We start from the raw sequence: 26,321 nt of genomic DNA on the forward strand, positions 1-26,321 counted from the left end.
GGAAGTTTATCTAAATGAATCTGAAGCACTATATTTTAAGTAAGGAAATAAATATTACAGGCAAATAGGATTTCAAGGATCTCTTCTGGTAAAATAGCGAAGAAGATTTAAAGAATAGACTTATTACTACTTTTTTTTGTCATTACTTTCTAAATGTAATATAAACAATCGGTGATTTCATAAAGGTGAAATATTAAAAATTACAATTACACAATTAATTGTTTACCATCACTTTCTAAATGTAGCATACGCAGTCAATTATCTTAAAAGTTTTAAGAGTTTTTAATAACACATTTGACAGAAAAACCTTATATTTCAACGCCATTTCTGTATTACTGAAATATCAATTATTTCCTATAGAATTTTGTCATTATTTACTTTTTAAATGTAGTATAAACAGTCAGTGATCTTATAAAGGTTAAGAGTTGGAATTACACTCATGATAGGAAAAACTTTTGTTGCAACTTCTTTTTTATTTTATTATTGTATTATCAATTATTTCCAAAAAGTTTCTTTACCATCACTTTCTAAATGTAGCATAAATAGTCAGTTATCTTAAAAATGTTAAGAGTTAAAAATGTTAATTACACATTTGACAGAAAAACCTTTTATTTCAACTCTATTTCTGTATTACTGAAATATGAATTATTTCCTATAGAATTTTGTCATTATTTTTTAAATGTAGTATAAACAGTCAGTGATCTTATAAATTTTAAGAGGTGGAATTACACTCATGATAGGAAAAACTTTTATTGCAACTTCTTTTCTATATTATTGCATGACCAATTATTTCCAATAAGTTTGTTTGCTATCACTTTCTAAATGTAGCATAAACAGTCAGTTATCTTAAAAATGTTAAGTTTTGAAATTATACATTTGACAGAAAAACCTTTTAACCTTTTATTTCAACACTATTTCTGTATAGAAAAGATCAATTAATTCCTATAGATTTTTCAAGAAACAAAAATATAAAATAATATTATAAGGAAACAAAAATAATAAAATTCATATTGTTTATAATTTTAATTATTAGTTTATAGCTTATATATTGAGATGTATAGACATTATATCTGCTTTTTTTTTCTTTTTATCATGATAAAAGATGTGCATGATTAACTCAGTTTATTGGTAGATGATTGGTTCAGTTTATTGGTTAGTGGTATTCGGAGTCGACTGAGTGGAATTGCAGTTGATGCTGTCGCCTTTCGCTGGGGCGCTTGTTTCTTCGCCAGTTTCCGGATCGACACAAAAGCAATGGTTTGTGTCACTCCAACATTGAACCGTTTTATAGTTCCCATTATCGTCGCACTGGGGAACATATTTTCCTAATACATCTGCAAAAAAAGCAAGAAAATTAGTTTCTTTGATGGACAAAAATCATATTGTTACAAAAAATTGACCAGTGTGTTCACGGTAAATTGAATAAAACAAGTTGGATAATCGAAAGCGACTCTTCATTCCATAAATATTCTAGAAAGCAAAAGATACATGTAAAAAATTATTCAAGATATATACAAAGAGAAGTACTTCTAGAAACTAGCAACTCAAGCAATCAGCAAATCATTAAGAGTATCAGCAATAGCACTCAGTGATTACAACTGATAGTTTCACTTTTAGAAAACTTCAGTGACAAAGAGAGTTCATCTTGGTTTTATAATAAATCTGTTTAAAGGGCATGGAATTTTCTAGGAAAATCTCTAGATTTCAGTTGTTATGAGAGATAAGGCCATGATTGTTTCATTTTTCAAAGCCTTAATTGTTGTCAAGAAGTCGTAAATTTTGTCTTCAAGACATCAAATGATCATCAAGTTATTCGTCAAATTTCCAGATGATCTTCAATTCTTTGTAGCCGAAGTTAGGATCACTTTCTTGAATCAATTAAGAATCTCTGTAAATTTGCCTTTCCTATCTCCAGATTAATTTTAAAAGGAAATTGTACTTTAGATTTGTAACAATATCCAGGCACCAGAATATGCACATAAGTTTTTTAGAAATGGGAGTGAATTGTGTCTACAACCAACAAATGGGAGCATAGAGTTTCAATGACCAAGAAAATTTGTAACCTACGTGTAATGTGCGTTGTTCCTAAGTGTTCACCATCCGAATTACTACGTACTCTGAATGCTATTTAAGCGCCGCAATCCTCCAGCAGCTATACAAGGATAATCTAGGATAATAAGGCTTAGAACTATAAAACCAACAACTTATCAGGGTAAAGCATCTCTCTTACCTATCATCAAATTAATTTGACTTGGAAATGGTATGTAAATTTGTTATATGCCGGCACAAGAATATAGCCATAAGTGTATTAAAAAGTTAGGGAGAAAATTATGTCAACCAGCAACTATTTGACGTATAGTGGTCTACTTCCCAGAGAGCTTGTAACATGGATGACATGCAATTCCTAAATGGTGATCATCCAGAATATTGAATAATCTGAATACTACCTCAGTTGCCAGCATTAAATCCCACAGGCCAAACGTCCTCTCTTTTAGTGAGTGTGGGGGTGGGGGTGCCCCACTGACCACTGTTCCTCATCTGACCACTGTTCAAAATTACGAGGTCCGTCCCAAGGTAACCCTAGTGTTGCTTTAAAAACGGGACGTTAATATAACTAAATTAAAGTAGCAACAGCCGCTGTAAATATAATATCTGGGATATGTGAAGTTTAACTGCTATGGCATTTGGAGCATATATAGTTTAAGCATGGTGTAGCTGTGGAAATTGAATTGGAGGATACTGTTTTTTTGGTTTGCTCTTATTTAACATTATTAACTTTAAACCATAACAGTCAAAATGACAGTTTGTGGGCATTTGATAGATAATTCGGATATAGTGGATTCGCATTTGTACACGTGGAGAATTTTTTTAAATGCATGCAATGAATTATTTTATAATTGATTATCTTCTTTTATTTATCCTTATAAAGAATGTAGCTATCCGTTTTATTTTTATCTCAACAGATAATTTTGAACGATATAAAAATTTATTTCATTATAAAATTATCAAAGTAGAATATATGATACACCTTTGCATCTTCTGTGGTCGGTCGGTTTGTGATATAAATAACTCAAATGCGAACTTCTAGTCTGAAACATCATAGTATGACAAAATTTTAAGCTTGATTCGTTAATCTTCTTGAATAATCACGTTTAACGGATTTCGTAAGTCTGTGAGGATGTCTTTATAAAACCATTGGGATGGATCTCCATTGAACTTTCTTGCATGTTTTCTAATAAAGGTGAGGCTTCCCCCCACCCCGACAGATTGAAACCAAAATTTGGCACAACATTACAATTGCAGTCACAAAATCACATATCAAATATGATATATTTAAGTTACTGTGTTTTTTAGTTACCACATTTACATATTTTGAAAGTACATTCTCATAGACGGTCAATCCCTTGTTAGTTAGTTAGTTTGATAGGTGTCTACACTATGGGGGTTAAATCTGTGTACCGAATTTTATCCATCAAGGTCTCTTCGCTTTGTAGCTATCATGTTAACTTACATCCGAACAGAGAGGCTTCCTTTAAATATAGGTTTTGTTCAATGTTTTGATATAAAGACCGCATATCAAATATCATCCAATTAGCTCAAAGCGTTCTTTAGTTATTTTTGCCACATACAGACAGACATTTTTTTAAAATGAATTCAAATGAACTCAAATATATCTAAGACATAAGATTCGTCAATATCCTGAATTTGAATTTTTTGACAATGGCAATACTTTCTCTATATTTCGTATACGAGAAAGTTGTTGTTGTTTCTAATGGCACTTGCCATTGACAAGCCCACTGGTTTTAGAAGTCAATGGTTTTAAGCCAGGGGTGCGTCTCTTGTTTTTTCAGTAGCGCCATCTAGGGCCAATAGTGAGACTAAGCTACACACACGTCGCAACCCTTTTTACGGGGCGGACTTCATTTATGCATTTCATTCACTCATCCACAGGTCGTAATTTAGACCTGAATCAGAGAACGATCACCCTCGATCCAGTACCCCCAGTGGTATTACTCTCGACATGGGGAACTTTGTGACCACGACAGAGGTATGCGTGCGTCAGACACCACACACACGGAGAGTCTTCGATAAGAAAGTAAATAAGCAGTAATATATTTTTGTCACGGATAAGGCAAAGAGTTAAATGGCAATGCTTTATTTATCTTTGGAGTTATTATATTTGAGTAGTAGTTTTAATCATTTTTAAGTGACTTTCAATAATTATTTAACTCGAATCACGATTACTTATTCACAGTATTTTTAAATTTTATTACATGAAATAAAGAATCAACTCCATGAAAATGATCCGTTATCAAATCTTTCGTTAATTCAGTAGTTCCAATTCCACTTCTAACCTTAAAACAGCTAAAAACAAAGATTAACTAAAAATCAATAAAAATATCTGGTTTTGAAAGTAGGGGAAAGGAAAAGGGGGGACAATACTTGCAGCGGAGCTTTTCTGCTTAATCCGACCATAAATATAGATATCGATTATTGAATTGCATCACACACACACACACACACACATATATATATCAGTCGATATTAGGAATATTTTGCGTTTCGTTTCTTTACAGCAAGCTGTCAAATTTGGAATTCGTCTGTAAATTGAACGGAATAAAACTGTCACATTTGAAGCGTTATATTTTTGGTTTGATTTTTATATTCGAGTGAAATAATCTAAATAAATATGTTATTTAGAGGTTAAAGTAACTATCTATTATTTACTGAGTGTTTTGTTATTTTAAGATTGAAATAATTTTATGGATAATTTTATAACGATAGCTTTTTACAAAAATATCAAATATTTTCAAAGCAAAGCGTAATTGGAATTTAATTATATGATTACACGTCTTTTTGTGCATATATATGATGTTACGAATCTTTAATGTTGCCTTCCAGCACGGTAAGTTCCATCGTAAGAAAAAACGATTTACAATCATTTCTATGGGCTGCTAATCGGATGCCGGATCAGGCTCCAGACTTGAAGACAAACTTGGCGAGCATTTGATGACTTGGTGACGAATTGTGCAACATAATGGATTATGCTAGAATCTTTAAGAGTTTCGACGATAGAATCAATAGCAGCTGAGATATGCTTGATTGTTCGAAAACCTTCTCTGTCCTTCTTCGTAAACTACAAAGGGCCGGCAGTCCAAGACAAAGACAGTCGTCTAATGGTATACAATCGTATAGGCAGTCAACAGCGAATTAGTTGGATCAGTCTAGCGAAGAGCAAGCGTTGAGTAAAGCTCAAACTATTGGGGAATTCAGCTGTGTGCCGAATCTTGGAATTTATTATAGAAGCAGCATCGAGTCGTGTGAGGAGTAGCCTGTCGTATAGTAGTGAGTCAGCAGTTGTATACAGCCAAAGCAAGGAGACTGTGGAGAATTGCAGGCGTTTGGAGCTACGTAGATTCCCTTCTCCTGCTGAGTTCTGTCTGGCCGCTTTATGTGCTGTCGTTGTTGTTTACTACTTGTGTACTGCTGTTTGTTCTAAGTGTACTGCTGTGTTTTGCGTGTATACGTCTCGGCTGTGTATTTGTTATCTATGTATTTGTGTCTACGTGTTAATAAACACCGTTGATTGTTAGTGAGGCCGGTTACTATATGTTATACCATACACCTACTAAAGGCGAACCCTTTAACTTTACTGGCTTAATTGAGGAATTCGGTAACAATAATTTATCTGGTAAATTTTTTTTAAAAAAATGGTATTAATGCATTAATAGGAAGATGTGAATACACAATACAAAGTAAATTAAAATTAAGCATAGAAGAAAACAATACATACAATTATCTAACGCCTGCCGTCTCTTCTCTTCGCAGTCGCTATCGGCTTCTCCTGTAAATGAAATCAAACTTGGCACGATGATTCTCCAAATATTATTTAACCAGAACACAGAAATGAAACAGCTAATAATAATTAACAATACAAGAAATTAAAGTTTAATTTTGTATAATAATTAAGACTGATAATTCCATTTACGGAATTATATTTCTTTGTCACATATAAATTTGAACTACAATTTTGGATATGTCAGTAAATAGAATATATTAAGATTATTTAGAACATAGGATTTAAGTAACTTTTATGTTGTTTACATTTAAAAAAATTCATCTTAGCTACATTATAAGATCTGCCCAGAGATAAAAATTAACTACTATAAGAATTGTTCATGAAATTTTATTTTTTCAAATGTGCTTTCGAATTAAAATCGCAGACAAACGGATGCGTTTGATATAGCATAGCTATTCCAACATCAGTTGTTTTAATTAAAATGCAAAAAAGAAGATTTAATTGGATTTACATTTATAGGAGAAATTAATATTGGCATTAATCATAATTATTCTCAAACACTTTGATGGATGCTTTGGGAAAATAATTATAAATTATTTTCTATGAAACATGACAGTTTACTATTATGATCAAAAGTAACCAGATGTTTCATTTAAAATACACACACACGGTGTTCCAAAGTAGTAGAGAAGCTTTTATTTCTCTAAATATTGCATTTCTACACATACTTCCAATAACAAAATTTTTTAAAAATATAAGTTGGGATATAATATGAAAACATTTTGACTTCTGTGGAATTTGGCAGTAAAAATATCTAAAAGAATAATTTTAAAACGGCTCTTATGCTCTAAAAGAGTTAATTAGTAAAATGCTTTCCTTATGCTCATTCTTTCATACACAAAGTTCTAAATTTCTGTTTACAAAATTTGCAGAGATGTGTGTATTTTCATATTTAGAGAGATTAATCGCAGATTTAGTTAAAAACTATCATTTCAGGAATGTAAATTTATTCAGGACAGAAAATTATCATATGTAAATAAATATATGTCTAGTAGTATATCACCCAAAAAGTATGAGGGTAAAGAAGTTTTCTAATGATCACAATGTTGGACATTTTCATTGATCGGTGGTTGTAGCATCGACTAAATTTAGAAGGGGGTATAAAACTGAACACTAAAGATACCACAAAGAAGTTCTAGAATGCCGAGAATGAAAATAAAATTCTTTGCTTGCACTAATGGGCTTTCTGAAAAAAAAAATGACATATTTCAGTGAAGTTTGGATATGTTGATAATTTAGTTTGTTTGTAATCGTAACGTAAAAACAACAAAAATGTAAGTACTGATATTACTGTTCATCAAAACGCAATTGTATGCTTAGGACACTTAATGTAAATAAAAATAATTCGAATGCATGATCTGTGTTATTTCTCGATTATTTTAAGTATAATTCATGCTTGTCATGCCATCTAATTCTGTGGATAACTGATAACTAATAATGAATAATTATTATAACTTATAATAAAAACTAATTTATAAAACGAATGATGTTACTTATCAGTAATTTAAAGAAAATGTTAATAATAATGTCTAATGGAATAGTTTAACAAATATTCATACCTCTAGGAATGTTTGCAAGGAAATATACAACCTAAATGTACAAAAAGAACGAAAAAACAGGTTAATTTAAGTCAGGTTAAAACAGGTTATTAGTCTTTCATATTTTGGCAAAATAGCAAAAGTTTGGAAGAAATTTATTACATTTTACTTGAAACGAAACCTACAAATAGTGAAAACAATTAAATTATGCACGTCTTTTAATGCTACAAACTTTAGAGAAAATTAATTGGGAGAATAAATTAAATATACAAGCTGATTATAAACATAAGATGTTTTTGCTTTAAATCTTTGTAAGTTTTTTTTATCAAACAAAAACCTCTAATGTATTCTTAAATTCTGAGAAAATTGATTTGCCCTAACTAGCCAAATATGTACAGGGTGGTTATAATTAAACTTTCCCTATAAACAGCCTCATGCAACGCAAACGGGTGAACGGATTGCAACGAAATTTGGTATATAGACTACCCCACTCAACTTGTGGGGCGCGCCCCCCTAGGGGGGCGCGAGCACACTAGAGGGGGGTCGTGAGAATATCCAAAATAAAATATTATTTTAAAAAATTGATCAAACGCCTGAAAGGAAAGCAAACATACACATATAAAACAAAATACATTTCGACTTATTTAATAACTTATTAAAGTAAAACAACTTACTAAATCAAAATTTACTAAATTAAAAACAAATTTAATAATTATTAGTAACTTCCTTGGGAGCAAAATTTTTCGAAGTAAGGCTTAATATTAGAAATAGCCAATCTCAGTTCTGTTTCTATATTTAGCCGAGATCTGTATTTTGTCTTCAAAGAATCCACAGCAGAAAATCCAGTATCACAAAGGAAGGATATTGAAAATGGTAATAGAATGCGAAATGCTCTTATTTTTAGTGCAGAAAAATCATTCTCTACTCCTGCCCAAAATTTAAATTGTCCTTTAGTTTTGCCATTTGTAGTGAAGTCTATGAATTTTTCTTCCTCATTAATTGAGAGTCCTTCGGGAGTCTTATGAAATGAATTCCTAACCTACTCGTAACTTGCTATCAGTTTGTCGTCAGCAAGAAAATACTTTTTTAAAATTCTTTACCAACATGGCTAAAAGATTTTTAATGGTTGCAAAAACAACTTTTATATGTTCTTCTTCAGCTTTGTAAGTTTTAGTACAATCATCCACATTTGCAAACATTGTTAGGTTTTTTGCTTTAAATGTCTGCTCCACAATTCCAATTTTCTACAAAAAGCGTTAACTTTATCACTCGTATCCAACATATGTGTATTTGCTCCTTGGAATCGAAGATTCAAGTTATTTAATTTCTCGAATATGTCGACCAAGTACCTCAATTTAATCACAAATAAACCATCACGAAAATTCTCGGCCTCCGTCTGTTTTCTTCTTCTAGGAAAATGGCGATTTCTTCTCTTTAATTCCAATTTTCTATAAAAAGCATTAACTTTATCACTCATATACAACATATGTCTATTTTCTCCTTGGAGTTGAAGATTCAAGTTATTTAATTTCTCGAATATGTCGACCCAGTAGTTCAATTTCATCACAAATAAACCATTGAGAAAATTCTCGGCCTCCGGTCTGTTTTCTTCTTCTAGGAAAATTCTTCTCTTAATTCATAAACACATTGCAAAAATTTCCCACGCGATAACCATCTTACCACGCAATAAAATAGTAACGCTGAATGTACTGAACCCATGTCTTTATGAAGTGCAGAAAAGATTCTTGATTTCAGGGGTCTTATTTTTATATAATTTACTACGGATACAATCGTAGTTAACACAATATTCAATGAGTCAAAAAGGCTCATTTCTTTCGAAACCAAAGCTTCTCTGTGGATCATGCAATGTATCCAGACCCACTGAGGCGAATTTTGTTTAACAAGTGCGTGTATACCTTGGAATCTCCCGGGCATTGAACGAGCACCATCGGTGCATATTCCGAAGTAATTTTTCCATTCTATGTTTGCCTCATTCATGAAATCATTTAAAATAGCAAATAATGCGAGCCTGTTGTTTTGAGTTCTATTTGCTTGCAGAAAAGTAGTTCTACCACTGACATATTATCACAAATTCGCACATAGGCAATTACATGATCATCTTTATTACTATTTGTTGCTTCATCAAGCTGTACTGAAAACAATTTGTCACCCAACTTTGAGAAAAGCTGATACTGTACATCTTCAGCTATATCACCAATTCGACGAGCAACAGTATCATTTGAAAGAGGTATGGACTGCAATTGTTTTGAAAAATTATCTCCAAACATAGTTTCTGCAATCTCAATTGCTGCTGGCAAAATAAGCTCTTCATCAATGGTGTGAGGGTTTTTACATCTGGTTATTTTGTATGAAACTTTCTAAGATACAATTCAAGCCTTTTTATTCGCAAAGTTTCTTTAAAAAGTAATTTTTGCTTTTTATATGATTTTAATTTTAATTCGAAGAATTATCTGGGTTTGTTGTACTCACTATGAAGCGTTTCCAATTGTCGTCGTTTATGTTTATTAGGTTTCATGCTGTCTGCGGCCAACAATTTTGAGCAAATTATACACATGGGCCTTTCTTATTCATTTACTTCAGTACTGATAAACCTAAAATTTAAGTATTCTTGAGAATACTTTCTTGATTTTATTTTCGGAACCACGCTGGTCTGTGTATTTGTTGGTGCTTCACTATCGTCTAATGCTCGCTTACTTTCACTTAAAAATTTATGCATGAATCTACATAAATCTACTGCCGTGAATATTTAATAATGCAATTAACACGAAAACATATATAACATACACATTCGCGATAGATTCGATAGCGATAGAAGGATCGACTCGAATGAAACTGGTAGTAATTGAAATTTGCGATATCGAACATTTTCCTTCTTTCTATGAGAAAACATTTGCTCTGCGCCTGCTCGAGACGGCATCGGTCGTGTGGATTCCCTTCCACAAACATAACTTGTTTGTTTGTTGTTTAGTCGTGCTTCTATTATATTTCTTTTATTATTCGATAAGATGCATTCCCAGTTTCTAAATTTAACTCACCCCGTCTAGGTTAATTTTCATTAACGAATTTTTCTACTTTCTATTCCTTTAACGTTATCTCCCTGTTTGGCTTTTATTTCAAATATAATATTTAAATTTCCCCCGCTTTCATTCGCTTCATCTGTTCACCATCCGCTTGGCAAAATGCCACATATGGTTTCTCGCCAACGTTGTCTCGCTTTTACTCTTATTTTGGCAGTTAGTTAAAAATAATTTAAAATCAGAATCCAAAATACTCAATATGCATGTATACATTTTATTGTAAGCGGGGGGTGCGATGAAAATTATGATTGAAAACTGGACCACGAATACTGAAAGGTTGAGAAACGCTGGACTACACACAAGATGCACTCACGGAATTTCGGAAAAAAATGGCTCCAAAATGTCCACCAGAGTGCGCCTTTTCCAGGAGAACATTAATTTTAACAAAATAAAATGAAATAAAGAAACAATATTAACATTTATTGATTAGCTTCTGATCACCTTGTCATCGAACCCATTAAGTAAAGGCAAGGAAAAAATTACAGTACGCTGTCTGATTGAAAACAAAACAAAACAACAACAACAAAAAAAAACCAGTTCAGTTTTCAGAAACAAGAACAGATTAGGACGAAATTGCATAAGAGGAACAGTTGTTAATCGTGTCCAGGACCACGTAGGGAAAGGTGCTCCATGTGGACAGTGTGTTCAACAGCAGATCATAACTGATCAGTTGTGATGCTTCGTACATGAAGTGTTATGGAGTTCTTTCAGTCATTTAACGTCGCAACAAGATCATCATTACAGTTGAAAACCTGAACATAAGACATGACAACGACTGCAAACGTTTCTTATCCTAAACTGTATTGTATAAAGCTTCCTCTTCTTCGTAAGCATGCAAATCACAAAACTGTTTCCTTGAACTGATAGGTTTTTACGGTTTTACATTTTATTACTCATAATTCTTGTTCTGAATTGTTAATATTGTTTCTTTATTCAGTTTTGGTCGTTTATTCTGATAATTTAATGTTTTTCTGGAAAAAGTGCATCTGAAAATAATAGATCTATCACTTAATGGCATTGAGAGAGAAGATAGCCTCTAAACATATGTTATAGATGTCCTCTACGTAAATTGTTGTCTTTGGGATAGGCTGCAATGCCAACCCAATAGATTTATAAACAGGCATGCTTGCTGGAGTCTTTTTTATCTAGAGCACATATGTGAAAATAGCAATCCCTTTAGGATGTGCGAAGAGCATGGTGATAACTGTTATCACATTACACAAAAAAGGGGAAGTAGCTGTTTGCAAAGAACATAATTGAGAAAATGTCAAAGATCTCTGAGAGAGTTACAAACTCAGACCCAACAGATTGGTAAAAATGAAGAAACAAGAAATAACTGTTAGATTAAGCCTCTATGATTAAATAGCAAATCTTGGGAAAATGGACTTCCGAGCTGACTTATTTCGCCCAAAATGAGTTTAGGGGGGAAAAAGGTCAGCTGAGAAATGAAGGTACAGACAGCATTTTGGAGATTCACCAACCCGTCTCCCAGGGCAGAGAAGCACACGTCTGCCCCAAGCAGTGAAGCACACGTCTGCCCCAAGCAGTGACCGAGGGATTACGGGAACCCAGGGGCACTCTCGGCTTACCATCATTCATTTCATGCGAATTTATTGTGTAATCAATTTTTACATTTATTGCCGGGACAACATAACTCGACCCGACCCAAATCAGTGGGGTGAAATCTCTGTTATACAGCAACTCAATCCACCTACGTGGGGAGAAAGTGTTTATTATTTATAGAGTCTCACTCCACGACTGTAGGAACATACAGAAGGCCACCATTCTGGCGTGTGGCTGCAATAAACTGAAGATACAACACTTCTGAAGATACAACATTTTCACAATAAGAAAATCTGGAGGAACCGAAGATGTTCGGCAACGCTTGTCGGTTACGCTGCAAACAAGCACCTAATTCAACCAAACTCTCTCTATATATTTTTATTCCAATATTTTTAGTTTCTAAATAGCAAATCTTGCAGGATGTGCAAAACACATCATAGCAACCGTTATCTCACGACACACACACACACACACGCACACACACACACACGCCCCCCCCCACACACAAAAAAAACGTCGGCAAAGAGACAAAGATCTATGAAAACGGCTGTAATATGACACCCAATAGATTTATAAGAGACGAAAAGAGATATAATTTTTAATTATTCTCTTTTGGGGATGTAGCAATCCTTTTAGGATGTGCGAAGAATTTCGTATCTTCTGCATGAAGACATCATACAACACAAAAAACGAGAAACTGCAAAAAATTATCAGAAGAACACCATAAAGGAAAAGCCAGAAACATCATAAAGGAACAGAAATCAAAGAGAGAGAACTCTTAGCTAAAGTCTCATTTAGGGAAATAAAACTTTCAGCATGTGCAAGGAGCATCACAACACCAGTTTTCAAATTACATGAAATATGGCGGGTTTCTGTAAACACAAAATATAATTGAGCGGAAGGCAGAGTTTTCTGATGAGGAGAGGAGTATATGTCAGTGGCATAGTGGTTTGAAAATATAATCAATCACTATTCCAGGTAACAACCAAGATGCAAAGTTGTCTCTCATCTACATGACTTCATTTCATCTCAAACTAACAAAAAGAAATAAAATGTCAAACCATTTATTTGAAGTGGAAATTTCCAAGGCGTTTTTTAACGTTTTCAAGCAAAGGCAATGGTTTCGAAACTACTGCTTTAATAATGCATAAATGATACATGATTCGAACTACATAAATATACTTCATAAATAAAAATTCGAATTACATAAATATACTGCATAAATAAAAATTCGAACTACATAAATATACTGCATAAATAAAAATTCGAACTACATATATAAAAATAGCACATGAATCTGATTTGTTTAGTTACTCACCATTTAAATTATCTTAAAGTTTGAAAGTGTCTATATCGGAGAGAAAAGTTTACCTTCGACTTTCTCATGCTGATCGCAAAGCCTGAATTTACCTTCGAATTTGTATTGAATAGGCTATCTTGATACACGAGAATTATATAGAGAGAATCGTGAATCGTCAGTATAGAGAATTATGCCTATCCTTTTATCTTAACTATACTTCCTGAAGAGCTCCCAATCTACCCATATTGCTGATTTTGTTTAACCGTTACCCGAACATCATAGTGAAATAAAGCATTTCATCGCCGAAGAGCATTATTGAATATTTTTAGGGATAATTGAAGTCCAAAAAAATTAATTTTTGAGTTCCGCCTCTTACTATACTTTCAGAAATGGCAATTGTTCTATTGGAAAAATGCCTTTGTGTTTTCAGAAATAACGAGGAACAACGGCTCATCTTACCCAGTGTATAAAAAGTACTTCAGTGCAAAGGTGGATCAACCTCACCAATTACGATTACATTTACAACCCCACCATTAAGAAGACTTTCTCTTATTTCCCATGTGTTATTTTTTATAAGCTATCTACATGTAAGTAAATACTTGAATTAGAATTTTTCTTTAGTTTATCAAATGCCGGCGACCTAGCATAGGGATAGAGCGTCTTCCCTGTGTTCTGGGCATCGCGGGTTCGAGTCCCGGTCCGGGTATGTTTGTTACTCTTCTGTGTTCTATCTGTAAGGTGTGTAAATGGGCCACCCTGTAAAAAGCGAAGCAAGCAAATGTGACGCATGAGTAGCTAAGGCGTACTCTTGGCCCTAGATGGCGCTACTTAAAAAACAGAAGGCGCTCACTCGGCTTACAATCGCTGACATCCTCAGCGGGTTTGTCAATGACAAGTGCCGTTAGACACAAAGCGCAACAACTGTATCAAATGAATCAGGTTATCTAAAACCAGTTGTTAAAACACATACAAGATTTCAGATATTAATGCAAAAAAAAAAAAAAAAGGACAATCACTGTAGTTGTAGGCACTTGAGATTAGTAATGCCTATTTTATTTCAAACTAAAATTGCATTGTTCGTAGTAATGTTGAAAAATGTTATTGTTGTAGTTGTTACAAGAAAGTTTTCATTTTGTTGCCATGGCACTCATCATGGTTAGTTGAAAAACACAACAAAAAACAATCGTGATTACAATGACAAAATGGGGAAAATTAGGTGATAAATAATTTTTCCATATAGGGAAAAAAAACACATTTTCAATTATCTGGCATCCACTTTTCATTTCAATTTTACCAAATTCTTTTTTGCAACAGTAAATATTTTATAATACAATAATAAGAATTTCTCGCTAATTGTGATTAAGTTATGTAATTTGTAGCGATCAAGTGTAAGTTCACAAATAAATAATTACACATCACAAATATCATTTAAATTAATTCTCGTTTGCATTATTAGCATGCTAGTAGATGAAACTTAATTATGTCTGTACATATGCAGCTGGAAATGTTTTGGTTTCCCAAAATATTCTTAAACGTAAATCGAAATCAGAATTTAAGAAGATTTAGCAAATTAAAACGAAATTTCAAAGAAATCTCAGTAGAATATAATAATCTAAATAAGACAGCAAAAATGAGCAAAGTAATAATCTGTCCCAATAACTCAAATGATTCATTTATCAAAGAATTTGAATCTAATTTACTTACCAACACTGCTACAAATGGCTTCTTCAGCATAATGGACATTTTTTTAGTCTTCAAAAATGTTTTAGAGCATAAGAATTATGTAGTTTTCTGAAAATAAATTTTGTTAATAATTGACAAAAATTTACAGTTGGATAATTATTCAAAATGCTCAAAATTCTTCAAGTAAAAATAAAGGGAGGGGGGAGGAATTATAGTGATTACTTACAAGTGGGAACTTATTACAAGATAAATAATGTTTCCTCTAAAATTTGGATATTAGTTGTATTCAACTGGAAGAACCTTCAGGAGTGGTATCTTTAAAAATTTCTACATATTATTTAGTAAAGCTATTAAACCAGATAAGGCCTTGCATGTCACTGGTGTACAAAAGTTATGAAATATTACCTTTTGGTATGAATTTAGCATTTTTTTAAATCTGTTATGTCATTCTTATCAAGTCTTTTCAATATTAATCCCTGGCATGCGGTTAATAGTATCCAAAACTCAAATTTGATTTTTAGAAATGTCTTTCTTAATAGACTGAGATAAAAATTGACACTGAACTACAATTGTAGTAACAAAATCTACCATATCCCACACCAAATTTGAATGAATTATGCGTTTTTGAGTTATCGCGTTTGAAAGCACACACCGATAGACAGTCAACCGTGTTTGTATTAAACGTGTTTGTAAAATTTGATAGGTGTCTACACTATAGATGTCAAATAAGTGTACCGAATTTCATCCATCTAGCTCTTTTGATTTCGTAGTTATAGTGCTAACTTATATTCGAACAGCCGGGCAGATAGATCCCCTCTGAAGGGATTTGGCTAAAAATTTGACAGAAATTTACAAATGTAATGCTAAGACGTAATATCAAATTTTCTGCCTTGCTTAAAGCGTTTTTAAGTTATCTTTTCAAATTGAAAGAATTCTAAAAGATTCGTCAAAATCTCAGTTCGAATGTCTTGACGATTATAATTTCTCTGTACAACGTACAGGAGAAAGTAACAAATGGGGAACATAACTCACCGATTTCGACTCTTTGTTAATCAAATATAATTATGATAATAAAATAAAAATAAATGTTGAAAAAGAAATAGTTTGAAGATATATTGTTGTGTATCATACTAACTGCTTCATGCATAAGTATTGTTACAAATCTGTAATTTTGCTACCCGGCACGTCGTCGTCATCCTGGGAAAAACCATTAAAACCCTTTGTAAGATCTGCCCTGTGCGTCAATGACTTGAGAGCGTGGCGGCCATTTGGCGACTTGGCGACGAATTTGGCGAGTTTGGCGACTAAATGGATAATACCGGAAAGTTCGAGAACTTTCAAGATCCATCCACTAACAACCGAGATACAACCAGGTACGCCCTGATTGGTCTGAAGATTCTGGTCCCGCCTCCCAGAACTATAAAAGACGATCAGTCTGAAGCTGCAGGGAAGAAGTTGATTCGAGATTCGGGTTTTTCGATTCGAGATTCGAGATTCGAATTCGAAGATTCGATCTTGATTGTGGATACAAAATGGATCCAATTGCTAAAAGCGACGATATAAAGAGTTGCAAAGATGCTATATTTTATGGGAAGAAGAAAGTAGCAGAAGTCCGTCGCATGTTGCGTAAGGACCCCAACAACCGAGTTCTGGCCACCCTAGAGGAGAAAGCCCAACAAGAGCTCAATAAACTCTATGGAAAGCTTCAAATCTTGACAAAAAATCAACAGCAAGGACAAAGGAATGACCCTGTTCAGCCTGCTCCTAGACCAACAACCAAACCCGTCGTTTCCGCGGACTCATCACCCGAAAAAACTTCACAGAAGAGCACAGTTGCCACACAACCCGATGAAGATATGAATATCGACGACTTCATACCAGTATCCCCAAGGAAAACAGCGAAGAGAACTCTCTCTACAACTAATGAACCTGACATTGAGACTGCGAATAAATACGCCCTCTTGGAAGACGATAAAAAGCAAGAAGTCACACACTCTGAAGATCCCAAAAAGTCAAAAATCCCAGCCATCAATCTGAAATTATCCGAAAACTACAGCATTATACTGCAAGAAATCTGCAGACAATACCCAAGAACCGTCAACACCTTCAGAAATAACTTCATCCAAATCTCCCCATATGCCAAAGATGAAAGAGATAAGATTCTCTCCCTCCTACATGAAAAGACTCAAGAATATGTTCTCTCTGAATCTTTTGAAGACCGCCCACTTAAAATCATCATCAAGGGTCTCCCAGACAACATGGAAAGTAGTGTAATCAATGAAGAACTTAGAGAAAGGAACTTCCACCCATTAAGAATCTCCCAGCTGAGAAATTATCGTGAGAAAACCCTCTACCTAATTTTCATGGTTGAACTAAAAAGGACTGAATCTGTTCAAGATATCTACAACCTGAAATCAATAGCGTTTCTAAAGATCAGAGTTGAAACCTACAGAAAAAGAAACGAAGCCACGATGTGCTACAACTCTGCTGGTTTTTATCATAGTGCAAGAAACTGTAAATGCACCCCCAGATGCATCAAATGCAACGGCAAGCACCCTACAAATAGATGTGACATAAAAGAAAAGATAAAAGAACCTGTCTGTATCAACTGCCACCAAGCTGGACACCTCGCCTCTTGGCGTGGATGCAAATCCTACCCAGTGATCAAAATTAATCCGGAGATAAGAAAATCCTACGCAGATGCTGCAAAAAACAAGCTCCGTAATCATCAATCGATCGCTCCTGACCCACCCAAACAAGAAAACCCAACCACCCCTGAAAACATGCCTATTCAAGATCTCTTGGATTCACTAAGAGAAATCAAGTCTATGCTGGCGGAATTTCCTGGCCTTCTGAATGCAGCGAAAAAAGTCAAAGTGGCTAAGACAAAAGAAGAAAAGAAACTCATCTTAATTTATGCTCTGTTAGAATAATCTCCCAGCTCTTCTCTCTTGCAGCGCTGTTACGCCTCCCTTAACCTCGCCGTCTCCTGATTGGTCCTGACAAGTTTCTCCCAGTATCCTGCACCTCATTGGCTCCTGGCTACTAATCTGAACCCCGAAAACCAGTGCTCCCTTCTCCTGGCCTCACTCCTGTGGTGTCATCTTAATAATCTCTCATCATCTACTAGTACCTTGAACTAATAAGAACATTTTTATTCACCCCAAAGTTTTATTTCTTGTTAGATTTACGGATGGTGGGGCCTGCGGCCCCAAAGAGCCGTAATCTCTCTCAACAAGGGAAGAAGTTGTGTGGATCGTGAGAGGTGGTGTGTGGTGAGAGTCGGAGTCGCCGACACGTAGAGAAACTGGAGGATTAGACAGCAAGAAAGCTGTTGAAGTATTAGAGATTAAATGTACTGCGTTATTACGATTAATTGACGGTCTTTCTTGTAGTAGAAAAATAATTTTGTAACAGTATATTGAAAGACACCCTGAATTCATGTACGAGATTAAATGGAGGCATAAATGCTTGTTTTGCCTCTATTTTCCCATTTCTCTATAGACTTACATTGGGCTTAATTTTCGATTCAGATGATTATTATATATGTCTGTATAAGATGTAAGTTTTTCTTTTTATCATATCAATTACCGTTTACATTGTTATAGCATTTGATATAATTTTCTGATTGTGATCATGGAATTATGATGCTTTTTACCCTTAATTCTATGCTAAAAGATAAACTTGGCATTTGTTTTATTATTACAGTTAGCGGTTTTAGGAATTTTATATTGTAATGCTGACTGATAAACCGGCACTTCCAGAAACCTTTTTTATACGGCTCTCCGTTTCTTTTTAATCAAATAATACCAACAGCTTTCTTCGATCTCGTTTAAACTTTATTTTTGTTGAATTAAACCTTTCAACTCTTGCCTGCTGATAGGCATTTCAAAGATTCAGGTGACTTCAGAGCCATAGACAATGGTCCTTTTCCGTTTCAGCAAAGTCAGAAAACTGTCTTGTTTATCTTTTCACTCAACTATCTGAACACAATCATTCACTGAATTTATGCTCACAATGCTTACATTTTCAGAAGGGCAATTGAAATCATAAAAATCAAATTTCATTATGTAACCGAAGGGCATTTCAGGGATTAGATGAGAAGTTGTCCGAAGTTGTAAACAGGTTGTCGCTTCTCTGATGTAATAATACTATTAAAACTTTCTGGGACCCTCGATGAAGACATTTCGTACTTCTATACTAGGGTAAATACTTCTGATATTATGGTTACCCAATATTCAAAATACCTTCCGATTTAGAAACACAATTGATTTAGTAGTTATAAGAGGGTATGTGTATATTAACCTCATGTCACTGGAGAATAGTAGTCTTAATTATATATCTTTAGCAAACATAGTGAATAAACTAACATTATGTCTTTGGCGATATTTATTGTTTGCAATAAATATTTTTTTGTGATTTATCTTTGATGACAAGCGGTTATACACAAATACCTATAAAATTTATAGTACAATGCGTAGTATTCAAAATACGAGATTTTCTTTCAGCTGTAGAAGGTTTATATTGTTTCTCTTTATTTTCAATTAACTACATCTTCAGACTTTCCGCAAAGTCGGCATTTTCATTCACAGCTTCAGTAGTTCAGTTTTTGTTGCAGAATGATGCACTGTTTTTTTTGTTTGAAATACAGCGTGTTAAAAGTATTTTATTACGCATGATTATCAAGACAAAAGAAATATATAGAATTCAGATTTTGTAATTTTCTCAGCAGTACATACACTGACATAGACAACTAAACAGCATAATTATATAAATCATTTAAAGAATTCCTCGAAATGTTTCTAATGTTATAGTAGTTAGATATTAGGTGACAATTAGAATGATAATCTTCTATCATATGGTACAGTCTCAGATCTCTCCAATGGATTTAGGCGATTAAGAAACTCCTGGAAGTTACTGACAAAACCAATCAGTTATGGATGTTGGTTGATTTGTTGGTTTTGAAGTATAGAATTTATGTTTCAAGAATTCCTCGAAATGTTTCTAATGTTATAGAAGTTCGATATGAGGTGATTATTAGAATGATAATCTTCTATCCTATGGTGCAGTCTCAGATCTCTCCAATGGATTTAGGCGATTAAGAAACTCCTGGGAGTTACTGACAAAACCAATCAGTTATGGATGTTGGTTGATTGGTTGGTTTTGAAGTATGGAATTTATGTTTCAAGAATTCCTCGAAATGTTTCTAATGTTATAGAAGTTAGATATTAGGTGATTATTAGAATGATAATCTTCTATCATATGGTACAGTCTCAGATCTCTCCAATGGATTTAGGCGATTACGAAACTCCTGGGAGTTACTGACAGAATCAATCAGTTATGGATGTTGGTTGATTTGTTGGTTTTGAAGTAGGGAATTTATGTTTCAAGAATTCACACATATACAAAAAGAAATTTGTCAGTAAGAGATATGGTCAGTGTCAGAGATATTCAAAACTATTTCATCTGTTCATTAGAATTACATCAATGTTTAGAATATTTAATGATGTTGGAAATACCATTTTTTTCTCTCAAACATTTGAAATAATAAGGCAGAGTAATAGACAGTATGTGTTCAAGTAAACTTAGGAGCCTAACAAGATAGTCTAAAAAGTTCTTTAACAAGATTTATTAGCATAAATTGCTTGTGATAATAAATTCCTAAATTGTTTAAATTCTTATAGAAATAAGTTATTTGTAGTACTTTTTCGAAGCATACATTCACAGAGTCGATTTTGAAAAATACAGAATAGTTTTAGAATCAGAAACATCTTCTGGATAATTTGAAGAATCTATGCATATAATTGCACTTGATAACATAACTAATAAAAAAAGTAAAAGTTTAATTAATTCTCGCCAAGATTTCCTTGAGAGTCTTTGATTCTACTTTAAATTTTGAGAGCAAACTGGACCTCGCGAGAACGTAAAAGTTTATTTCATACTAGCACTCGACAAAATCCTAACGCATTCGTAAACAAACTCTTTCAAATAATTTATCATTTTAAATAAAATGCAAAATATCATTTTATATAAAATATAACCCATGGAATATTTTTAATGTTCACAGTTTCAGGTATGTGGCTAAATTTGAGATTAATATTTCAAAAAACTTTCTAAAATAGTTATATTTTTAACTTTTTGTATAAATAAGATTGAAGTAACATCTATGAAAACAAAATACACTAATTAAAAGTTGTTTTAAAAAAATGGGGGCGGGCCTTTTTGGCTAAAAAGATGTATGAGACAAAATCTCCTTGTTTAAAAATTTTTTAATCACTTGCTTAAAATTTTTCAGATAGTTTAAGAAATTTGTTATTTAGTTCCTGGACTAAAAAATAAGCTCTATTTCATCCAATCTTTAAATATTGGGGTTTAAACTATAAATAATAGGATATTTTCACTTTTTTTCACATTCTGAAACATTTAAACAAATTTAAATAATTTTTAAATAAATATATAACTCATCCTCTAGTTAAGGAATTTCAATATATATTGAGAATTTATTACACCAAATTTGAACAAACATTGAACATTAGATTTTAATTAAGGAGGATTTTATAAGAAAATTTTACCAAAGGTTAGAATTTGAGAAAACAGCACCTAAAGATGTAAACTAGTATTAAAACATATTTAAAAGAAAATAATACTGCTTTCTAAAAATAGTCTTAGAAACAATCGGTTTCGATAAAGAAATATTTCAAGCATTAAGAATATTAAATAAAAAATTCGTAATTTCGCAAATCGGCTTTTTTAACTCTATTACCTATTTTGACTTTTAATTAAAATGAGAAATCTGTTGAACCGAGAAGTTTTAATACCACGTTCTGAAAAATCGCAGATTGTTCCAAACGATTTTTAAGAACTGCAGAAATTTGACCTCTTCCAGAGGTAATTACTAATTTTAAAAGAATAGTATATTTTAACATACTTATTAATGATTTCAAAAGAATAATAAGAAATATACAATGTTATGTATTGATTTTAAATGATTGCTACTTACGTAAACATTGTGATTGGTAAATTTAATATTTGTTTATAAAATTAAATATGAAGACAGAGATTTTCAACAATGGACTTTAATCTACATCGGTCGCTAAAATCAAGTAGTCAAGTTTTAAATAAGTTTTTTAATAACCGGAAAAAAAACCCAAAACAATTTTAAAGTTAAAGAAACTTTCTTCAGTGCGAATAAGGAAATAAATTCCCACCTTTCGGTTAAAGCGAAGCAGATCTTGGAACGTCGCCATGTTCAGAAATGGATGGTTTTGTTTGATGCTGCAAATGCATAATATTTCAAATGCATAACAGCTTTTAATTCAAAAATAATGAGTAATTTGATTAAAAAGTCACGAAATCTTCTCTAAAAATTTCTTAATACTTTATAATATTTGGAAGACAAATTTGAAAATAATTGACAAGTGGTTTGAATTTTTATAGCAGAAGAAACTGGCATTTATGATTCATTTATATAAATTATTTATTAGTGGACGTTTTTGTGAAGATTCTGGTTCAAACTACTACAAAACATAAATCATTTGCATTTTATATAAAATAAAAATATACATTGGTTTAGAAATTATATAAAATAATTGTAACTTTTATACTTACAAAGAACAATCTTGAACTAAAAAAGAACGTATTTGTAACTTGTGGAGAGCAATTTTATATGACAAAAGACTGCATGATCATCCTTTAAAATTAAAGTTGCTTTTATCTTTATAGCCTGCACTAAATTTTTTAGCTTAACTAAGAAAGCATAATCATAATCAATATATTCTCTTGAAGTAGAATCTCCTATGACGCATTAACTTCTGTATATAAGATGTCATTGCATTGCATAACAAATGATTTTTTTAAATATTATCCGATGATACAATCTGTTTCAAAATATTTTGATTTGTATACCAAACATGAAGTAAATGTATTAATAATTTGTTACTGAAAAAAAAAGTTTTCAAAATTATGTTGTTATGGCTTCGAATAACCTCAAAACTAATTATATATGGGATTATAAAAATAATCTCTGCCATTTAACACTAGGATGGGATCTAGTGCAATATTTTATCATACATCATACAAAGATCTGGAGAAATCTAATTAGTATTGTGGTCTACTTTTAAACAGAGAGTCGAGAAATTTTTCTAAATTATTATTTTTTTATCGCAACACATTTTTTTTGAATGATTCAAACAGAATGAATATCTATGAAAAGAATAATTTTGAGACATACAATATCTGTTTCGATTGTTCTTAACACATAAGAATGGATGTTTTAATACACGTTGATGCCATTACATTATTGTTATTATTATTTACGGCATTTTTACTATTATTGTGCATATTGTTTTTCCTTTTATGTAATTATTTCGATTTTTTTATCTTTTAAACCTGGTTTCAATTATAGATTTATGCTTTTTATACTTTCAAAATTCTGTTATAACTGTAGATTTCATATTTATTTCATAATTTCTCATTTATTGCATTCGATTTCTCTTTTAGACACTGAAGAAACATAAAAACTAGCACAGGCATGTGTATGCATATAAGAGAATTATGGAGCCAATCAGCGTTACAAAATGTGGTCAACAAACCTAATAAACGATAACAGGTATCTGTCAAGGCTATCGCTATTAGCACAAAATGCTCAACAACATCGTTTTGATATCTACATGATGTTGGCCGGCATTCAGAATGTCGGACAATATAGTGGAGATATCATACAATATCTTGTACTAATAGGGAGTATATCAGTTCTTGCTGCTAGAATGGCAAGTTATCAAGAATTTCAACCAGGTGGTAAAATCGCCACACTACAGATGGGAAAAAGCATCTTCGAGGTGGTGATGAAATTCCAATTTTCGAGTACGACAATTTCACGAGTGTAACGGGAATATCGAATATCCGGTATAATATCAAATCTCCGACATCGTTGAGTCCTAAAATAGATAGATCTTCAAGCAAAGAGACCATTAATGACTGAAAGAAATCTTTAAAAGAGATATACATATAAAATTTCTTCAAATTGCCATGGATTTCAATGTTAGAATATCAACGAGTGCCGGCATGGGAACCAGCCACACAACGCTTGAGCTTCGCTGGACTGATCCAACTAATTCGTCATTGACTCACTAATCGACTTTCTATACGACTGCCTTCGACTTGGATAGCCAGCCTTTTATAGCTTCCGGAGCAGAGGAAAAAGTTTTCGAAGAATCAAGCATAACTCGTTTAATATTTTTTCTTATCGCCAAAATTCTTGAAAATTCCAATATCATCCATATTGTACCAAAGTCCACCAAATTCGACACCAAGTCATCAAATAGTTGCCAAGTGTCTTGCCAAACCAGGGGCTATTGATACAACCACCCATAACACAGCATCCAATAGAGCTTACCGTAAAACTATGTTTCTTACGATGGTGTGCTGGAAAGCAGCATTGCAGATTCGTAACAATATTATTGTTTATAGTGATCACTGTTTATAAACTGTAACGATTTTGTGAATAAGAAATTACGAGCGTTATCCAAGAAATAAGTTTAGCGCACTTACAACAAATGACAGATTATGTTTTAGAAAGGATATTCTTCTCTTCATTGCAGATATAGGGACTGAAACTGCCACTTCTTTCGCTCCCAAAATATGAAAGTAAGTCCATAATGATGATTTTAATTGAACAGAAAGAAATTCATCTGTTGCTATTTTAAGTGTTTAATCGGTTGTCATAAACCAATAATTTGAGCATATAATTTTCTAAATATCGAGATATATGTGTTAGTAATACGCATTTATGCAGGGCCGAATTTTATGAATCTAGGGAGTGCACTCTATGACGCTTTTCGTTTAATAAACGGAACAATTTAGTTTCCTACCCCAGAACATTTAAAATTAATCAGCATACTAATGATTTATTCATTTGGGATCAAGTTTATATATTTATATTATTAATAAAGATGAAAGTGTGTGTGCGTGCGTGTGTTCGCTCTCTACAACTCTACAAGCCAGACTATATGATTTGCAGCGATCAAACTTGTAAATGTGCACCTCGAAACGATTTTCTTGAAATTTTAATTGATTAAATATTAAGCTGAATTTTAATATTCTTTCCATGATAATTTCCAAAATTCTTATCTCTCAAAAATGAATTTCACATTTTTAAAATATAAAAAAAGTATTTTTAATGATATCAGTTTAATAGTCTTGCAAATTTTAGAGTTTTTTTTTCAATTTTATAAACATACTTTTTTTGTCTGATTTCCAACAATGGATTGATGACTACCCAGAAGTTCAAATGGTTTTCAATATTTCATCAAATACTTGAACGTATGATTTTCTACCATTGTTGAAAACTGAAGATTGATTCCGTTTAATATCTCTGTAGTTTACAAAACGAATAAATAAAGGGTACCAGTTGCAATACCGTGTTAATATTGATGATGATGCTAAGTGTTAACATTAACTTCTTTCATCTTTCTCCTCATTCCTTTTTAGACCAAATAAACGGCCGCGGTGGCCTGGTGGTAAGGTCTCGGCTTTCAGACACGATACCCGATTCCATCGAAGAATCGGGTATCGAGCATGTAAGCAGGTCTGGTGCACGTTAAATCCATCTGGGCCAAACGTCCACCTGCTGGTGTAGTGTGGAGGTTTGGAGGGGCGGTGTGCGAGCTCAGGTGTCGTCCTGACCACGACTCAAAATTACGAGTTCCGTCCCAAAGTAACCATAGTATTGCTTTAAAATGGGACATGAATATAACTAAACTTGACAAAATAAATGTCTCCTGAAGCGCAAAAGTGTAGAGGTTTTCAAAATCCCAGAAAATACAGTATATTTAATTTCTCAAATTAAAACAGCAGGTGGTTGCGATAATGCAGAACATTTTGCCATTCTTTGTTCAATTCACAGTTGAAATGCTGGAATGAGATTGAATATGTAGACCGAAAGAATGACAATTTCACACGCAAACGATTCACTTCAATATTTCAAAACTGAGTAAAGGGGAGAACGTAGAAGACAAATCAAGGGAGTTTGTTTCCAAAGTAAGAGGAAAGGACCTTGTGTAACCGGGTCATTGCTTCTTTAGAAGACCAAAAACATGGAAAATGAAGAGAAAATTTGGTTTTCAAGCTTCACAGACAGAAAAAAATTTAGAACATTTTGCATGTGAGATCATATGGTGAATAAGGAGTGCCGTGCGAATCAAAGAACAGCTAAGGTACGTACCGAAGAAGAATGACCGTGAACATTCACCATCAGATATGCTTAATGCGTCAAGACAAGA

At 33.0% G+C, this 26,321-nt stretch overlaps 1 protein-coding gene across 2 annotated transcripts; it reads right to left on the bottom strand.

The window, feature by feature from the left end:
• Positions 1–1,105: 1,105 nt before the first annotated feature.
• LOC129989030 (equistatin-like) lies at positions 1,106–26,321 on the bottom strand. 2 transcript variants are annotated; one of them, XM_056097340.1, is made up of 5 exons: positions 26,264–26,321; positions 15,064–15,150; positions 7,420–7,450; positions 5,795–5,845; positions 1,106–1,334 (listed from the first exon to the last, which is right to left on the bottom strand). In XM_056097340.1, the coding sequence occupies exons 2-5, from the start codon at positions 15,100–15,102 to the stop codon at positions 1,147–1,149; spliced, it is 309 nt and encodes a 102-aa protein (XP_055953315.1). In that variant the 5' UTR covers positions 15,103–15,150; positions 26,264–26,321; the 3' UTR covers positions 1,106–1,146. The 2 variants fall into 2 exon arrangements, with proteins under 2 accessions (XP_055953315.1, XP_055953314.1); XM_056097339.1 differs by lacking the exon at positions 26,264–26,321 and adding an exon at positions 22,651–22,781.

This window comes from Argiope bruennichi, chromosome 10 (assembly GCF_947563725.1).
Source record: "Argiope bruennichi chromosome 10, qqArgBrue1.1, whole genome shotgun sequence".
NCBI classification, from domain to species: Eukaryota; Metazoa; Arthropoda; class Arachnida; order Araneae; family Araneidae; genus Argiope; species Argiope bruennichi.